At 34.1% G+C, this 20,738-nt stretch overlaps 1 protein-coding gene across 1 annotated transcript in view; it reads right to left on the bottom strand.

The window, feature by feature from the left end:
* Positions 1–20,738, bottom strand: part of LOC148277373 (uncharacterized) — an 82,063-nt gene that overhangs the window by 51,505 nt on the left and 9,820 nt on the right. Inside the window, exons 2-3 of the mRNA XM_088232953.1 lie at positions 7,000–7,156; positions 4,043–4,121 (exon numbers count right to left, since the gene is read on the bottom strand). Of these exons, the coding sequence (XP_088089079.1) occupies positions 4,043–4,121; positions 7,000–7,156 (236 nt within the window). The remainder of the gene's footprint in view (positions 1–4,042; positions 4,122–6,999; positions 7,157–20,738) is intronic.

A 20,738-nucleotide genomic window follows, 5' to 3' on the forward strand; every position in this document is an offset into this window, starting at 1 on the left:
CTACTACTACCATCACGCCATTTCTCGTTGTAGGCAGAGAGAATGGACCGCCACACACGTCTATCCTGGCATACAATCCTAGCCTCTTCCACATTCATACATCTTGTCATACATGCCTTTCGGTTCTGTCTGCTTTTGACATGACCAGACTTAAGATTTTAGTTTATTTGATCATGCCACGTCTTCCTTGGTCGTCCTCGTCTAACGTTGCCGTTCATTTTTGCCATGTATACTTGTTTTACCATTCTCTCGTCGTCCATTCATTCTACGTGACCGAACCATATCAGAGACCCTTTCTTAATCTTATCAATTATACTTGTCTCAGATTTACACTCTCGCCTGATTTCATCATTCGTAACCCTGTCATACATTGATTTCAAAAAGAAAAAAAATAAAAAAATCACTTAAAATAAAAATAAAATTAATAAACAACAACCTATAAATAAAAAACCTTCACTTCCATACATAAGTGTTGGGACCCTTGGTTGCTAACCCTTGGTGTTGAACTTGTCCAACGTAGAAAATAAATGCATAAAAAGCATTTCGATAATGATAGATATGGAATATTATGGTTTAAAAGTTTAAATGTTAACGGAAACTAAACTTAACTAATGGTTTTTAGCTAAGAGAGTCATCTAAATGTAAATCTCCAACTTAAAGATGTCAATATTGAGAGAGTCAAACCGTTCAGATTCATCACTGAAAATCTAAACCCCGACATTGAGATAAAATGCTGAATAGAAGCAGCCCGAACAGGATTCAACAAAATGAAAAATCTTATTTGTGACGATGTAATAACTTATATTTACATATAAGTTATTAATTTATTTTGACCAATTAGCGCTTTCACCCTCTAATGGGCATCTTCAGACTGGTGAATATTATACAGTGTAAGGATAATTGATATAAAACTAAATATTATCTTAAGTGTGGGTAAATTTAAAAATAAGTTGAAAAAGATACAATACGCAATATTTCAATGGAACTGAGTGAGATAAATTATTGAAACATGTGTTGGCGGTGTAATTTAAGAGAAGATTCTATTATTAGAAAAACATTGATTGCTTTATTACAATGAACAGGGTCCAACTAAGGGGGCTAATAAGGGTAGGTTTTTTTAATTATATCTGCTGTTTATTAAAATTCTATTGCTTTTACTTATTTGAGACTCCTTATTTGTGACGATAGTATAAACCTTAAGCTGAGATAACAAATGGTCTGTCTTACTGTACGGTGTAGAGGCGTAGACTCTAAAAGTTAGTATTATAAACCGCCTTGAAGCATTTGAAATGTGGATCCACCGTAGAATGTTAACAATATCTTGGACTGATATGATAACCAACAATGAAGTATTACGTAGAGCCAATATTAATAGAGAACTATTTACCACTGTTAAGCTCCGTAAGATTTCATATTTTGGCCATGTGTTGAGAGGTGATAAATATGCCATACTTTAGCTTGCCACGAAGGAGAAGATTGAGTGACGTAGAGGGGTCGGAAGAAAACAGCTTTCCTGGCTTCGAAACATCCGAGCATGGACCAGGATTAGAACTGTGGAGGAGCTATTTCGCACTGCTGAGGATAGGGAAGCTTTCTCCTGAGTGATCGTCAACGTCGCGTCGGAGGGACCCGACATGAAGAAGAAGAATGGAGCCATAGAAAAGATGAGTAGGCATTAGGGGCCAATGGTCAAAATAAGGGATTTTGCACCGCTTACCATTTTATTTAATTTCGAAACTAATGTTTTTTTAGTGAATATGTTTATGGGAATATAAATTAAATAGTTTTTATTTATTAAAAATCACCAACATACCACTATAGAGTAGTGTAGTCACTACACATTAAAAAAATAAGATATTTAAATCGGGAAAAATTGAATATTTATAGGGAATGGTTTTAATTAACCATAATTTAATTCAAAATGATAATATTTCAAATCTAACTGCTGAAAACGTGAAAAAACCATTGGGTATCGCTAACGACTTGGGCAAAACGTGCACTCGCGCTAACTTCCCGAGAGCTACTAAGTACTCGTAGCTCGTAGCTAGTACTGGACTACGCGACTGACTGCGACGGGCGTAAATTCTTTACTCTTTTCTTCATATGCAACAATGCGAAACATTGGTATACTGTGAGTATAATTTATCCCCGATTTCCAATAAAATGCTTTTGTTGTGCCTAATAAGTACTTATATATAATATATAAAAACAAATTATTTCAGTCGATACGTTAATGTGTAATGAAGGTATACTGAAAATCTAAACCCAATGTTTATTATATTTATAAAGACATTATAGTCGTTAGACGCAATGTGTACTAGCTACACATCACCGGGGAGGGAGGGTTAAAATAGTGTAGAATTAAGCTACGCTTATCGCGCGGTTAATAATAATTGTTGTTTGGGTTGATTTTCACAGAACCACAGAAAAAATCGTCATTTATAATGAGGAATTCCAGCCCAACCCGGAATTAAATTTTAAAAATGTTTTCGTGTACAAGTGAATATTTAAAAATTTTGGAGTGGGATGAAATATCTAAAAAACGCACGCAAAAATAAATAAAAAATGTTAAAAGTAGTATTTATTTTAAAATTGTAAATAATGACGTCACTCCTTATATCTACGTGTAGTATTTCCGGTTTCCGCTTTAAAGCCCCCGCAACGTTTTGACCATAGAAAAAAAAGAGTATAATTTGTATAATTTGACATTTCAACCAGAGATTATGTCAACTTTCTAGGTTTTTCTAAATCGAAACGTTCGTAAAAACAGCCATAACATAGAAATGAGCAAATTACGATAATATTCCATAGATTCCTGTCAGGTCAGTGAAAGTAAGAACGCCAACCGTTTCATGATGTCACTTCTGAAAAGTGACACACTGATTACAGTCAATTGACGCGGTATTTGATAAATGTAACTTTAAAAAATCATATATTTGTAAATAACGCACAAAAATATATATATTTGTATATTTTTGCTTAGTTAAATAGTACGCTAATAGAAAAAAAAATAGAAAATAGTGGAATTCCTCATTGTGTTGCTAACATATTATGTACTTATATGTTGGTACAAATTAATGATCATTTTTTGTAGATTACCTATAAACTAAATCACGGCTCGCACTGGTAGGCACTTGGCGCTGTTTGAACTGTGCGAATCAACATAAAAGACAATAGTTTGCCTGGTTCCTCGCATGCCGAGTATCTGGTGATAGCTTGACGTTGTTGCTAGCCACGTATAATCTTGTATCTCTAGTGCTGCAGAAAATACGATTGTTATACAATGAGACGCTCTGTCCCTAGTAGCAGATGCAACAAATTAACGCTGGGTTCGGGTAAACAGACCAGATAAGGTAAGCCAATATTGATAATGAAGGTATTTTATGGAGGAATCTACGCAGGGATGCGTTATGCGTACAGCAAATAAATTATTAACTAATTACAACAGGAATGAAGATCATCTTAGAGAAGGGAATGTGAAAGTCTAGGCATTTACAAGACTTATGACCTGTCATTGGCTGGTTAAAAAAAAAAGTTTTTTTTGTTTTTTTTACAATATACATAAGATGTAAAACAGAGTATTAAAAAAATAAAGGATAATTACATAGCAATAAAATACATATTAATAGTTAAAAACGCATACAAAAAATCCCACAAAGGCATGGCCTGTTCGTGGTATACAAGAGAATGTGAATTTTTGCTCCTTTAATAAATCGACAGTTATAATATTTTTGTGTTACACTGTTAAAAGAGAAAATAAAATATTCTGTAAAAGATTATATGGTATTTTTTTATAGTAATTAAAAAATATATATATATTTGTAAAAAAAACAAAAATATTCCTAAAGGGAAACAAAATATATCATGGAAAAAAAGAGTTCATACCTTAAGTGGCCACTTTACACACTGTGTAACATCCATATATCTTCAACTCTTCCATATGTCGATTTTGGTGAAGTTAAAGAACGCAACCCTTTATTGTTGTGAAGAGATTCATCTGATCGAATTATTTCGGAAATAATTAAAATAAAAAAATACTTACGACTCCATCGCTTTCAATCTCGTCACAATTATTTGTCTCTTTTGCTAGCTGGACTCCCTTCTTACACGATTCTCTATCCCTGCAAAAAAGAGACATTCCTGTGAAAAATATCTATAAATAATAGGATTGGCAGATATATTTTTTCTCTTAATTTTGGAATAAAAAGGGCCTATAAAGTTGCCTCTTGAATTACTCGGAATGCAAAAAATATCAAAAAAATATTCGATACTGCTTTTGGCTCTCAACCAGAGCTTGAAATTTTTGAAAAAGTCGGTTTTTTGCGCTAAATCGGCTGTCATTTCGTATTTAAGTAAGAAAATCAATCCAATTAATTTAATGATGTGCATGAAACCATTTTAAATAAGTACTTAAGGGCGTAAGTTGCACTTTGTTTTTCAGTAAATGGGTAAGATTGTTTTAATGAGCCATTGTTTTCGTTAATATTTGCCAGGCGCTCAACGGCATCAGTTCCACGGAGTGTAAACTTTTCGCATTTCGGTAGTTTTAAAACGTGTTCGAATTTGTTTTGTGATTAAGTTATATCTTTACTAAGAAAAAATATTTTATCAATATAGATAATTAACAAAATGCTCAGACAGTGATAATCTTCAAACCTTGGTTAAAGGGTCAAAAGTAATATGGATTTTAAAAAAAAAAAATTACGTTCAATAAGATCCAAAATCTAACTTTTTAGACCCCTTTTACTTTGATGTCAAAAAAAAGCTTCATACATCATCGGCCCACTAATAAATAATATCAAAAGAGGACAATTTTATAACAAAATGCATTTTTTAATATTATTTATTGGTAAAACATAATATTATACATACAGAACAAAAGATTACAAAATTTCTTTCCAATTAATGTTAAGCAAACATTAGTCCAGAGCTTACTTCTTCCACTCCTTGACTATGCGGATGTATGTTATCCAGATGCTAACTCTGAATTACTTGATAAGTTAGAACGATTGCAGAATGTTTGTATACGTTATATCTTTGATCTTCGCAAATTCAACCACATAACCGAATATCGCACGCAACTACACTGGTTCAGTATCAGGCATAGAAGAAACATTCACATTCTATCACTTCTTCATAATATTTTAAATAATACCACGTCGCCTGTTTATCTGAGAGAGCTCTTCCAACCTTTATTACAACACGGATTATCTCTTCGTATAGTAACGAGAGAACCCTTTTAATACCCTTTCAACTCTCTAATTTGTTTACCTCCTTTTTCATAGTAGTTGCTGCTTAATTATGGAATAATCTACCCACTAATGGAATAATCTACCCACTAATGTTGTTGGCCCCTTCTTTATTTACATTTAAGTCAAGATAGAAATGTCACTATCTAAATATTTAAATAATTCCTTGATCCTTCTTATTTTCTTCCTATCCCCTCTCCTCTCTTCATAATATAGTGTTATTTTTGTGTACTTTTTTTTTGTTAAACTCTGTTTTTAGTTTTTGTTTAAAATTATAAGATTTAATATGTCCATGTACTTGTAATTTTCTCAAACTGAACGGCTTTGGTAGGTAGGAAGAAATTGCCCTAAGGCAATATGCCCGCCTTATATGTATATGTACACAAAATGTCAAATAAACAAATAAAAATAAAATAATTATGCTCTTAGCAGTTTAGGAAAAACTCATTTGTCACGGTACATATTTTTTTATATTTTTTAACAATTCATAATATTGAGGGGATCCAAAAGTCCACCACCCGCAGCTGTAATATAGACCAAGACCATACTATCTTTATCTACCCCAGTATGCCGATTTTAGATAATTTGATCTAATTTACCCAATAAGTGACGCCGAAACTTTACTCCGCGTTCCTTACCCAATTAAACTTTTGGATAGTTCTCATTCATATTTTAAAAAGGCTCCAATAAAAAAAGTGCCTACTTCAAAGCGATTATTAACTCAAATAAATCCCAATTTAAGCAAAGCTAGAACATAATTTTTATATGGCATTTGAAAATTACCAAGACGGTGTGCTTAACTTGTGTCTGTATTTATCTAGCGAGCAATTACTAATCCGGCTCTTTTAATGACTTGATACATACTTTCAAAAAAATAGTAAAACAGATGGGAAAAATATAAAAACTAAATTATTTTTTTATAGTGGCAACATTTTTACGCCTAAATGCAAGCATTTAATCTTCTTATTTGAATGAATTTTGCAATCTTAGGTTTCTCAAACAGTGCCTCTAATTCACGATTAAACCGTCTCCTCCACACTCCATTTTGGATGACACCACCAAATATCTTCCTTATATTGAATAAGCACTTTACTAGAATAAACCTTATTGAAATTACTTGATATAAATTCTACAGTGTAGATGTTGAATCTCCGTATTCCAAAACTCCATATATTCTTGGGACCACCAGTTAAACCTGCAAATGTGAGAGTGCCCATTCTCTATCTTATAACCCGATACTTCGAAGACCTGGGCAGAACACTCGCCATCCACTTAATAGCTGGCTCATAAAAAACCTGGGCTAAGAGGATGAGAATTAGTTTCTGAGGACCCGTCACAATAGATCATTGCACAGGTCAAGGTGACGTCAGGACCTTGTATAGCGCTGACCTCCATCTTCAAGAATATGAACATAACATCAATGTCATCAATGACTCCTATTGTTTTTGCACACAGAAAAAAAATTAGAAGGGTACACATTGCACATAAAATGTTTTTTGTTAGATTGAGGGGAAAAGGTGAATCTTTACAGATTGCATTCAAAATTGATTAGATATCGATTTGACAAAATTATTTCAAATATGTGTTTTTAAACTCCTGAAGTTTATTTTCAAAAGCCATGGCCATCAAAAGTAGTAAGCAGGCCTTTTTGGTATTTTAAATGAAAGAAAAAAGGCCAATAGCTTTAATATCTATTTTTTGATCTAGCTATATCTATGTCTAAGATCTTAAAGGTAGAACTATTCCTTACTTGAGAACCTTCTGACAGCACTTGGTAGCGCTGTCCAGGCATGTTTTGGTCCTGTCAGGGTCTTCAGGAGGAGAGCACCCTGCATCAGCCCAATCTTCGCCATCGTAGCAACAGTCTTCACCCACATCGGCATCATCAACACCTTCCTCTGATGGTTCTAGAAAAGGAAATATTAATTTAATCGTATTCATTAAAACACATTTGAACCATATATTGCTACAGAAAGGAGGATTTACAAAAAAGCTTATAGAAGATAAGGTATTTACAACGATGGTGGTTTATGGACTAGAGGCGACAATCCTTACAGTAAAGAGTGGTCAAAAATTAAAATGCACACAACGGTTCACGTAATGGCCGATGCTTGGTGTGAGTCTCCGAGAAATGATAAGAAACGAAGAAATTAGACGTAGAACCAAAGTTGCTGATGTCATAAACCGTGTGGCAAAATTAAAGTGGCAATCGGCAGGACATATACGGCTAGACAGAGGGACACCAGAACCGTCATAAATATTGAAGTGAAGGTCTTCTAAATTTTCGTTACAGTTATTATTATCACAAGACTCTGATTTATATGCGCCGTTTTAGTCCAAAATCTCATCAAGGGCGCTTTACAATTTAATACATAAGCTTAAATTCTAACTAAGCTAACAAAACATATTATATTTTTTAATTAAAAAATTTAAGGGTATGGTAAACGAACGAATTGAGATTTCAGTTGAGATCTAAGCTGACTGGGACTTTCGATGATCCGCGTGAAGGCAATTGGTTCCAGGCAGAGGGGCTGGCAACGGCGAAAATATCTAGTGTTTAGGCAACCCTGGATTTCGTAAAATGTGTCTCTACCTGAATCAAATATTCACCTAAGAGTAGATTTTCTTTGACATATTTGTTTTCCCTAATACGGAAGTCTGATAAGTATTTTGGAGCCATGTTATGAAAGGATTTGAATACTGTCCAGCAAAGCTTTCTCTCTGGGCTTTTCAACCAGTGAAAATCTCAAAGATATTGTGAAATGTGAGAATATTGTTTTTATTCCCTTAATAAACCTTGCTGCCGCATTTAAAACAGATTGAAGTTTATCAGTTTGCTATTTCAAGAAATTTGCGTAAGAGTATATTCCATTACAGTAATCCAGATTGGAAACGATATTAGCATACCCAAGAGCTTTAGTTTCATCTACTGGAATATTTTTCGGTGTGGATTAGATTTATTGGAGTTGAAAGAAACCAGCACTCGCCGTTTTATTGACCTGAGAACGAAAAGAAAGATTTGAATCTAAATGAACTTCCAGTAGTTTAACATTTATACTAGGGATAAGATCACAACCTGTGATTAAAAATTGGAGATCGGTTTTAAGAGTCTTATCGTTTTTTTGTAATTTTCAGTAGAAATCCAGTTTGAAATGGATTAATTTTGACTGTTTGATGGCATCCAGTTATTTACGATTTGGATTCATTGAGACACGCAATTTTTCAAATTATTTATAACTTGAGGAGAGCAGTAAAAATAGATGTATTGATCATCTGCGTAACAATGAGAAAGCAACCCGAATGAATGAATAATTTTGGACACATCGTCGACGCACAGTGTTACAAGCATTAGTCCAAGGAAAAAACCTTGCGAGACGCCAGATTTAAGAAGGATTAATTAAGATTTGTACCCGCAACTTAAACTGATAGCGTTCACTCTGAAAAATACGATTGAATCCATGCGTCAGTGAGACCAGAAATTCCAGAAGTTACTTCTGTCCTTTTTATAAAAAACCTATAACCAATTGTATTAACTGCAGCTCTCATGTCAAAGGGAGCAAGTATCGCGTGTTTGCCAGACTCATTTGCCAGAGCTATATCTGATAGTTTAAAAAAACCCAGGTGAAGGAGGTGATAGTTAAAAAAGCCTCAGGAAAACCTTAATTCATGTTGCTTTTTTTTAACCTGCGGGCTCACGCCGTCCTGGAAAGCCGTCGATGACGATCTTTCGACTCTATTCGGTGGAATTAAGGGGTGCTGGATTGACGTGGGAAGAGGCAAAAATGCTGGCTGGCGATAGGGTCGGTTCTCCTGGAGGCAACTGGTGATGTCCACATGCTCCACTGAGGAGCGGATGTGGAAAATAAGAGAAGAAGAAGAAATCCGATAGAATCTTCAACAGTGCCGTTTCAGTTGAGTGAAATTTTCAGTTAGCTTATTAAAAGTTAGAGAGCAAGCTGTTATTATCTATGTAAACTGAAATTTGTCGAGCTGTAATTTTTTCTAGAATTTTAGATATTATTGGAAAGTAAGATCATCATCAGCATACTTTTTCCCCACCTAATGGTGCATAGGGCACAGCATTGGTACATCGATTATTTTTTATTACATAAAGGTAAGATGATCAGTCTTCCAGTGACTACGAAATATTCTGGTGTGAAAATACCTTTTTAAAAAATATTTCATATCAACCATGTCAGGAATCGAACGCGAGACCTCCCGCACGGTAGGCAAACGTCCTGACCATTACGCCACGAGGCCGACGAAAGTTTAGATACTGGAGAAAAATTCGCAAGATCCTCGGAATTGGATCGAGGTTTTTTTAAAAGTGAGGAATATATATAGCTTCTTTAAATGATTGAGGAACCTGTCTCGTGATTTTAGATTCATAAAAAAATTAAGTTTAATATAAATAAATAAGGTTGATACATTTTTAATCTTGATATTATATGAGGGATACCAATGCTTTATAAGTTCTATGTGGAACTCCTCTCGTGATTGTGTTAAAAAATACATTGAATCGAATCCCCAGATTATCTTTGACTTGACACAAATCATTAATATGGGGGCAAAGGAAGTATTTACCTTTACTTGCTTCATTACGTTAGGAATTTTGTATGGTTTCTTTACAACCTTATTCAATGAGACTACACACCACTCGCATCAAAATACACAATATTTATTTCTTGCTTTCAAATTGCCGGCGACTTTATGTTAATAAATCACATTGAATCAGTCCAACATCGCTTGCTTCGAAAAATAGCGTGGATGCTTGGACTAGAGAGAGATAATTATTCTTATGCTGAAATAGAGTCAGTGTTAAATATTTCTAGTCTACAAAAACGTAGAACTAATATTGACTCCATATATATGTTCGGCATACTAAACGGTATAATCGATGTTCCATCATTACTGGGACAAGTAAAATTCAATATTCCGACTCGTAGATTGAGAAACAATGAAGTACTGTTCATCGATCAGCATAGAACAAACTATGACCTAAATTCTCCAATGACCCGCCTTTGTCGTATTGTTAACTCGAGACAAGATCTGGACTTTTTTGGTTTAAGTTTACGACGATTTAAACGAGCACTAAATAAATAGTCCAGATCTGGTCTCGATGTCCCTTATGTTTGTCAATGCTTCTTTCTTTTTTTAAAAAATGTTTTAAATTATTCTTTTATTGTAATATTTAAACCTTATAAATTGTATTCATGGACAATGTCCGTCAATAAATAAATAAAAAACTAAATAAATAAATAAAAAAATAAATAAAAAAATATATAAATAAATATTTTAGGACAGAGGTGGGCAGATTTTTTTTAGAACCAAGCCGAAAAAATCTTATATTATTTTAACATGGCTCTCTTTCCAAACTTATGCAAACCATTATTGGTACATAGGGCACTGTATTCGTACGCCAACCGCGGTGCATCTTAACAATTTTTGTAACATGAAAGTAGGGGACCACGGTTTAAACCTGAGGATGTTAAAGAGCTCGCTCCCTACCTAATAGCCCGATACTTTACGGATCTAGGCTTGGAGGGGGAGATTTAGCAAAATGTAAACTCTCGCCTTCCATACAGTAGCCAGGCTCTTTATAGACCTGGGCTTGGATGGCAAGAACTATTCATGGGGACACAATAGATCTTCACAGGTCGCAGTGACGTCAGGAGCTAGCAAGAATTGGGATGAGTTAAATGACTCGTTGTCATGTTATACATATAATTAACATATTACAACAGAGATGAAGAACATTTAAAAGAAGGTAATATAGAAGTCTAGGCATCTACAGGGCTTATGACCTGTCAATGTTTAAGTGGCCATTTTACACACTGTGTAACATTCACCATTCTGCCTATATTTGAACATGTAATTCCTTCAATTCTTTCATCTGTTGATGTTTCACCATTCTGCCTATATTTGAACATCTATATTCCTTCAATTCTTTCATCTGTTGATGTTTGTGATGAATGTTGTTGTGATGAATGATGTTTGTGAAGAAAAAATAATATTTTCAGGCGTTGCCTAGTATGTGGGTGAAATAATTCAATTAGATGAATCTCACCCGCATAAATAAAGGTTTCAGCTCTTTAACTTCACAAACATCAACACATGAAAGAATTAAAGGAATATAGATGTTCAAATATAGGCAGAATGGTGAATGTTACACAGTGTGTAAAGTGGCCACTTAAACCAGCCATTGACAAGCCATAAGCCCTGTAGATGCCTAGACTTCTATATTACCTTCTCTTAAAAGTTATTCATCTCTGTTATAATATGTTATTATAAACAGCTCCCCAGGGAGTTGAATCCAGTCCTTGTCTACAAAAATTTGGACAAACTCAAAATATTGTTGATGAATTACCTGGTCCATGAAGAAGTATAGAAATTGAAAAAATAATATTTTCAGGCGTTGCCTAGTATGTGGGTGAAATAATTCAATTACATGAATCTCACCCGCATAAATAAATGTTTCAGCTCTTTAACTTCACAAACATCAACAGATGAAAGAATTGAAGGAATATAGATGTTCAAATATAGGCAGAATGGTGAATGTTACACAGTGTGTAAAGTGGCCACTTAAACCAGCCAATGACAAGTCATAAGCCCCTTAGATGCCTAGACTTCTATGTTACCTTCTCTTAACTGTTCTTCATCTCTGTTGTAATATGTTAATATAAACAACTCCCCAGGGAGTTGATAGAGTTTGTCCAAATTTTTTACAGCCTAAAGCTAGGGTTTCCTAGGACAGCGGTGTCCGTATCTTAACGGCCGTAGTGAACGGTGATGCGGTGGATAGCCGTCGTTACGGTGACTAGAGAGTGGTTTCTTAGGAAAACGGTGTTGTTAAATGTTATCAACACCGTTTTCTTAGGAAACCACTCTCTAGTCACCGTTACGATGGCTGTCCACCGCATCACCGTTCACTACGGCCGTTAAGATACGGGCACCGCTGTCCTAGGAAACCCTAGCTTAAGCCAATTGCAACAATTACACGTAGAAACATATAATCAAGAAACTGAACAAAAATGACATAAAACTATGTGGAAAACAAGGGCAATACAATGATGGTATACAATACGTTCATAAACACGATAAACACATAAAACTTCGAGCTGAACCATACCAATCCATCTTCATCCCACACTGTTTTAGTGGCAAAGAGATCTACGAAAAGCCGGACGATCTATCCCAAAGAATTCCAAGTTGTGTGACGAATTGACTAATCTATAAATTCTGGACATAAAAACAAAAGTTGCTCTTGGAAGATGTTATAAACAACAGATTTTTACGTCTCATGACATGGTAAGGATTGAAATTGAAAAGAAATTGATCGTAACAGAGATCGGATATCACTTCTAGCATTAAGTATTTTGAAAATACATATAAGGTCCAGTTCTACGTTTTTAATGAAGATAATTACTAATTATTTTAATGGAAAACAATCCAATATCTCTAATCCGACTCATCTTGACCACAGGTTTCGGCTAAGCCAAAGTTTCGGCCAATGTTTGGCCGAAACCGAAGCCGCGGCTGAAACTGAAACTTCGGTCGGTCAGTACCAGATAGCTCCCCAACACACCGGTCTAGAATACGACATAACATTGTAACCCTGGCTTAATGTATGAAATTGGAACATGAAATTGGCAGAGAAAGAACGGAAGCCGAGTGAACACAATCGAAATGCAATCTCTTATACGAATGAGTGGGAAATCAATGTATGACAGGGTTACAAATGATGAAATCAAGCGAGAGTGCAAATCTGAGCAAGCCGTAATTGATAAGATTAAGAAAGGATCACTGAGATGGTTTGATGTAGAACGAATGGATGACGAAATAATGGTAAGATTGATATATATGGTGAGAATGAATGGTAAAACAGGACGTGGATGACCAAGAAAGACGTAGCATGACTAAATAATTCAAAATCTCTATTTTTAATAGTTTTTTTTTAAATATGGGAGTTGCTTTATTATTTACCTTGCAAATATCAAATCAATCAATCAATCAATCTTGTGAAATGGCTATTAACTTGGTTTTAGAAGATTGGAAAGAGGAAACCGATAAGAACATGTTCGTAATTGCAGTTTTCTTGGATTTTAAAAGAGCCTTCGAAACAATAGACCGAGAAATAATTATTAAAAAATTGAATAAAATAGGAATAAAAGGAAAAACTATAAAATGGTTTGAAGAGTACCTTGGCGATAGATACCAAATAACGAAGGTGAATGATGAAATTTCCGAGCCCCTCAAAATTTCATTGGGAGTACCACAAGGATCGGTTCTCGGACCGGTTTTGTTTATTATATACATAAATGATATTGTCGAAACATTAAAATATTCAAAAATAAGACTCTTTGCAGACGATGCCTTAATATATATATCGGGAGAAAATTATAAAACAATTATGGACAGACTAAATCATGATCTTAATAGTGTATCACTGTGGCTAAAAATTAATAAATTAAAATTAAATGTTAACAAAACTAAATATATGAATATAGGAAACAAAAGAATGGAAATTACACCATCAATTGTAATAGAAAATGAAAAACTTAATGAAGTCACTGAAATTAAATATTTAGGTGTAATGTTGGATTCAAAACTTACATTTCACCAAAACGCTAAGATGGTAATAAATAAGATTGCAAAAAAAATATCAATTTTGGGAAGGATCAGAAGATTTATTGATAAGGACTCCTGCAAAACTATTTACAAAGCAATTATTGAACCACACGTTAACTACTGTAGTAGCATTTTATTTTTATCAAACAAAGAAAAAATAGATAAACTAACTGTATTACAAAATAAAGCCTTTAGAATCATTTTGAAAAAAAACAGATATACGAGGGTAAAGTCGATGGTAAATGAAATGAAATTATTAACATATAAACAAAGAATATTTTACAATACAATGATATTTGTTCATAAAATTATAAACTCTAATAAAAAAACAGAATTTTGGAAAAAAATTGATCGGAACCAGCATGAACACAATCACAATACTAGAGAAAAGAACAAAATTAGACTTCCATTTAGGAAAAAGGCAAAGTCACAAAATTCAATTTTATTTAAAGCAATTAAAAAGTATTACGAAATGAAAAAAAATATTTATGAAGAAAAAAACATATCAAAATTTAAAATAATGGTCAAGACATATGTGATAAACAATTTATAAATTAAATATATTTGTAATGTTATTATTAGAACACACATAACAATATGTATGATATGTGTGCCCTATTTTAAGATTTAAATAATAAAAAAAAATAAAAAAAATATATACAAGGTTTAAATATCAAAATGTGGATTTTTCTGCAATAAAATATCTTTAAATTTATCTAAACTATTGGAATCGGGAGGAATATACTAATGTGGGCTAATCGGGAACTTCTCAGCATTTGCCCACGTGGAGAGGAAACCACTTAAAACTCTTCAGGAGAAGCCGGCCTGTTGGCAGCAGTCAACGGGCCTTCCGTTCCACTAGAGAAGTGTTTGGCATTTTGTTCCCTACTTTGGTTTATTTTACCAAAAATCTTAAGTCTGGTCAAATCAAAAGCAGACATAACCGAAAAACATATAAGACTAGATGTATGAATGTGAAAGAAGCTAGGAATGTATGCTAGGAAATACGTGTGTGGCGTTTCATCCTCTCAACTCACCCCTACGTAGAAGTATTTAAATAAATATTTTATGTCAACCATATCGGGAATCGAACCCGAAACCTCTTTCATGATAGACAAACGCGCTAACCACTAGACCACGAGACAGAATAGAATACGTAGTAATAATGATTGAACGATACTTATCTAGATATATACATATCTCTGCCTTGACCTGTTTCACATATTTTGACCTGTAAGGGTCATAAATCGATAAATCAGTCACGTCAAAACTCAATTTATTTATATTACGACGATATAAATCAATCATTTATTGGCACTACTTATCGTCACTATAAGTGAATTAATTAAAACAATTGAATCTAATCAACGGATTCTAAGTACTCGTACGTTCCCATCTAAAACGGAACAACTATGGATGGCTTCAGCCAGACGACAGAATTTGATTCAGGATACGGCACTACCCGATGTAAGGAGTACCGCTTTACCCACCGTTGAACTACTGGGAATCTTCCTTCATTCTGACCTTTCTCTTGACGCTCAAATTAGTAGAACGATAAGTTCATGCTTTTACCAGCTGAAACAGATTAAATGCATACGCAAACATTTGCCAGTTGATGCCGCCCGTCAATTAATAAATGCGTTTGTAGTGTCTAGAGTCGATTATTGTAATGGTATCTACGCAGGTCTACCAATGAATAAAATGACTCGCCTACAGTCTGTATTGAATGCCGCAGTGAGACTTATTTTTGGAAGAGATAAATATCACTTCCTTCAGCTGATAATCAAGGGCAAGATGAAGCGACGGCGAAGAGTTGGCGGGTGTCAGTCATCCTGGCTGAGAAATATAAGGGATTGGATAGGAGTTATGAGAGTCGAAGAGAGAAGGAGTAGCGCAGGACAGATTCTTTCACTGCAGTGATCGCCAACATCGGGGAGACCTGACAAGGCACCGGAAGAAGAAGTGGTGCTGGTCCTTATGTATGGAAGCAAAGTACGAAATTTGAGTAACAAAGATAAAAGTAGGCTGAAGGTTGTTAAAATACGATCTTTCTATGGTACAAATGTCAAGATCTCAACAAATTACACAAAGATACAACGAGAAACACAATAGGTGTATGTACATACATGTACATCTTTAGAGACTTGAGTTTGTATATTATATTTATTTATTTAACACTTTATATACATATATAATTTATGTACATATATGGGGGGGGCATATTGCCTTAAGGCCATTTCTTTCTACCTACCCCGGTTACGCCACATTTATTTTGTTGGATATATCTGCCTACTGGGCCCTGGTTTAGATGTTGAGATTCTTACTGTGGGTAGGTACCACATTTTTGTCTCCGGCTCAACATATTCAAATGTATAGAACAAAAGACAAAAATAAAATAACCCAACTGTCAGTGTTCATGTGCTTAGATATTCTCACTTCTCACCGCGTTAGCGAATCAGTTATTTTTGCGATTAATAATTTATTTAATTCACTGTATCGTGTTATAATAATAATCAAGAAACCACGTCAAGTGCCCCTTCTTCATGACCACAGGATCTGATTTGATCCTGACTGCCGCGAGACAAGTTCCAAACAATAAGGTACCAGAACCCCAGTGCAAGGTAGAAAATTGCATTAATTTTATTAAGGTTCGGTGGCAAAGCATAAAGATAACACATTTCGCAAACCAGACAATTTCGAGCCAAAATCAAATTATGATTTTTTACATAAAACATTAAATTTGTCAAAACTTAACGATAGAAGAAAAATTATAGACCTTTTAAATTTATTCAAAATTGTAAATTCAATATCGGATTGCCCTGAACTATTATCTCTCATCAACTTCAGGGTGCCTGGAAGAATGACTAGACAGGTGCCACCGTTTTGTAGCAACAATTCACGGACGGTGTATACTTGTAATGCCGTATTAAATAGACTTCAAGAACTCGGCAATTGTTATTCCCACGTATCTGATATATATTTAGTGTAGGGTATTGTTCCTATAGAACAAATTTTTCGAACTTTTTCAAAGATGGTGAATGGTAATTATATTTATTTATTCATGCATTTCAGAATATATACAGTTTTTTGTTCACTTTGCCCAGCTGTATGAAACAGTACTCATGATTTTCTTGTTGTATTACTGTAGAATGTTTTATTATTTAAACTATCTACTGAATATGCTGTATAATTTTTAGGTTAATTTTTTAAATATAAATCTTGTATAATTTTAGGTTTAATTTATGTTTTAAAAAATATATATATATATTTATATATATTAAGCCAAATATTTTAGTATTATAAATGTTTGTAAAAGGCAGATTGGCCGTTTATGTCAATGACCCAAACTCCGATGGCTGGATGGAGCACAGCGGGGTATGGATGTTATTAGCATCAGGGGCTGAAGGAGTACATGCCGTAATTGGTGACAAGTGCAATATAGATATTGAGGCTACGATGATCAGGGCACTAGGAAAGAATGAGACGAAGAAAGAGTGCTCAATAAAATACTTCACGCGGCGCACCAAGGTAGACGTTGCGATGGTAGACACAAACTCCGATGGCTGGATGGAGCACAGCGATGCATAGATGTTCTTGGTATCAGAGACTAAAGGAATACATGCCAAGATATGATTTATTCATTTTACTTTGTAACCTGTTTTAACCAATATTATTTCATATTTATTGTATTACAATGTTCTTGTTATCGCTGCTGACCGTTCTACTTTCTTGATTCGATAAGTTAGTTTTACCTTTTATCATTTATAAAAGCTTCTAGGCTAGTACGTAAATGCTAATAAATAGATATGTAAATAAATTAGGTCAAGTAAATATTTGTTACATGTATTATATGTCAATATTTATTGTAAAATGCAATCGATATATTCTCCGAAATGATAAGACGCGTTTATTTTATTTATAAATCAGAATTGCACAAATATACGGATACAAGTATCTCGTTATCAGGGTCAAGTCTAAAACTGTGGTTGGGAATTTCAATAAATATGTATGTATGTTGTTTTTTTTAAAGAAAGAGTATAAGAATGCAATTTTATGTGTCGGTAGCAATTGCATTTTTCATATTTGTATACCGCACGTCCGAAGACGGGAGATAAAACTGGGGTTGCATCCCTTATCTTCTCTACCCCTAGAGCAGTGTTTCCCAGCCTTCTTTATGCCATGCCCCGCCGCAGTCTTTTCAAAAGTCAGACGCCCCCCCGGCATCTTTTTTAATTAAACAGCGGGTAAATTTTAAAATCATATCGTAATATGTTTGTAAACATATGAACCCCTAATAAAATTAAATAAAACCTATTCTATTTTTATTGTTATCAAAAACATTTTTCACTTTGTGGTATGACATTTTACACTTATTTGTTTATAAATTTGTATAAACCACTTTTTTTTATTTTATTAATTACACTTCGACCGGTTTCGAGGTTACTACCTCATCGTCAGGAATTTAACTAACTTATAATTACACGCGTTGCTATTTATATAATAAAATATTGTATGAAAAAAACAGAAAATTGAAAGAAAGAGAGAGAGAAAGAAGATAAAATAAATCATAACGGGAATAGTTTTAAAAGAGGACTCGAAGTTAAATTTAACAAATTGTAAAGATAAGGAAGATAAATTAAATCATTCGGGAATTTATAAATTAAATTGTTTAAATGGCCCAAATTTCTATATTGGAAAAACTTCGCGTAAATTTAAAGTTAGAATCAAAGAACATATAAGATGTCTGAGTAATAATACTTTTTCAGAATTCGCAAATCATCTTATATCCGAAAACCATGAATTTAATCAAGAAACGTGTGTAGAAATTTTGCATGTCAATAAAAATGGTTTTCATTTAGATAATTTAGAACGATTAGAAATTAGTAAAGCCATTAATCAAAAACTTCAAATAATAAATAATCGATTAAATTTAACTTCGAGTCCTCTTTTAAAACTATTCCCGTTATGGTTTATTTTATCTTCTTTCTCTCTCTTTCATTCAATTTTCTGTCTCTTTCATACAATATTTTACTATATAAATAGCAACGCGTGTAATTATAAGTTAGTTAAATTACTGACGATGGGGTAGTAACCTCGAAACCGGTCGAAGTGTAATTAATAAAAAAAAAATTAAGTGGTCTATACAAATTTATAAACAAATAAGTGTAAAACCTATTCTAATACAAATATTATAACTGAAATGATTACAAAAAATAAATTGAAAATGTAATTACTTAATATGCTACTTAAAATAAAATAAAAATAAAAACAATAATAAAACACAAGTGACAATTGAAATTGAGTACAAGCACTCATTTATCTTGACGCCTAATTCATGATTTAATTCAGGTACGCTTGCTACAATGAAATTTGATGTCCGGATCTAGCTTAGTTAATTTCAATTTCAGGTCCCCTCTTACCTCTACTAGTTATATTCAATCGATTTCGTTTTTTAATGAGTAAATCGCTTATGGCGCTAAAACCACATTCCACCAAATAAGATGAGGGAAAGAGTAATAATAATTTTCTGGCATGCAGAGTAATATTAGGATATTTTGTGTTAGCTTCTTCGCAAATCCATGCCATTATTCCTACATCCTGCACAGTTTCTGTGTTTTTAGATAATTTTTGAAATCGTAACGGGTTTCATTATATTTTAAGTACAATTTGGCGTATATTTCAATTTTGTACATCTCAGGCATTTTTTTGTATGACCCTTTGTATGCGGAATGCCGACGTGTCTCATCTCTGAGGCGTGGTGCCCCGCCTCTGAGGCGTTATGTCCCACCTTGGGAAACACTACCCTAGAGAGTGATTAATTTGGGAATTTTTATTTTTGTAATGCGACGACAGTTTGATTTATATAGTGGCCAAACTGATGGTTAAACGTCAAATGATGTATAAACTGTTTAAAAAGCGAAATCAAACTAAGAGTGTTTGGTCAATTCAACCTAATTAAGTGTTTTGAGTAATGCACTGATAGTTCACTATAGCAATCTGATTAACTGTCTTTTAGCACATGGTGCTCATCCAATAATCTATATCTCAACTTAAGTAAGCGCAAGTTTATGAGATTTTTTCGTCTGGAAAACCCAATCATATACGACTACTCACTGAACGATGAAATATTATCATCTGTGTCTAGTATACGAGATTTGGGTATTATATTCTTCTTTTCCACATCCGCTCCTGAGTGTAGCATGTGGACATCACCAGTTGTCTCCAGGAGACCCTATCGTCAGCCAGCATTTTTGCCTCTTCCCACGTCAATCCAGCGCCCCTTAATTCCGTCGAATAAAGTCTAAAGATCGTCATCGACGGCCTTCCAGGACGAAAGAAGAGGCAACTTGGGTTTAGGTTCTCCTGAGGCATGCGCAGCACGTGTCCAAGCCAGGTCCGAAGCTGCATCCTCAAGACGCTCGTTATAGGAGGCTGCTGAGTCCGTTTTCGGACTTCAATGTTAGTAATAAAATCGAACCACCTTATACCTAATATTCTTCTCGAGCACTTACTCTCAAAACTCAGAAGTTTGGTGATTCGAGCTTTGGTAAGGTTCCAAGATTCACACCCATATAGAAGTACTGGCATTATACAAGAGTTGAATAATCGTCATTTCGTTTTGACCGAGTATAGACTTGAGTTCCAGACAACAAGCATCATGTTAAAAGTTGCTCCAGTAATTCCTAGTCGGATTGCGAGCTCTTTGTGCATGCTTCCATCCTCACTTAAGTGAACTCCCAAGTATTTAAAGCTGTCAACTTTCTCAATACTCTGTCCATTATTATAGAGAGGCTGATCAGGATCAGGACAGTTGGGTATCAATACTTGATACTAAACTTTTTTTTACAATTCATATTGAAC

This window comes from Micrasema longulum, unplaced genomic scaffold (genome assembly GCF_059751315.1).
Source record: "Micrasema longulum isolate JH-2025_06_02 unplaced genomic scaffold, ASM5975131v1 h1tg001042l, whole genome shotgun sequence".
NCBI classification, from domain to species: Eukaryota; Metazoa; Arthropoda; class Insecta; order Trichoptera; family Brachycentridae; genus Micrasema; species Micrasema longulum.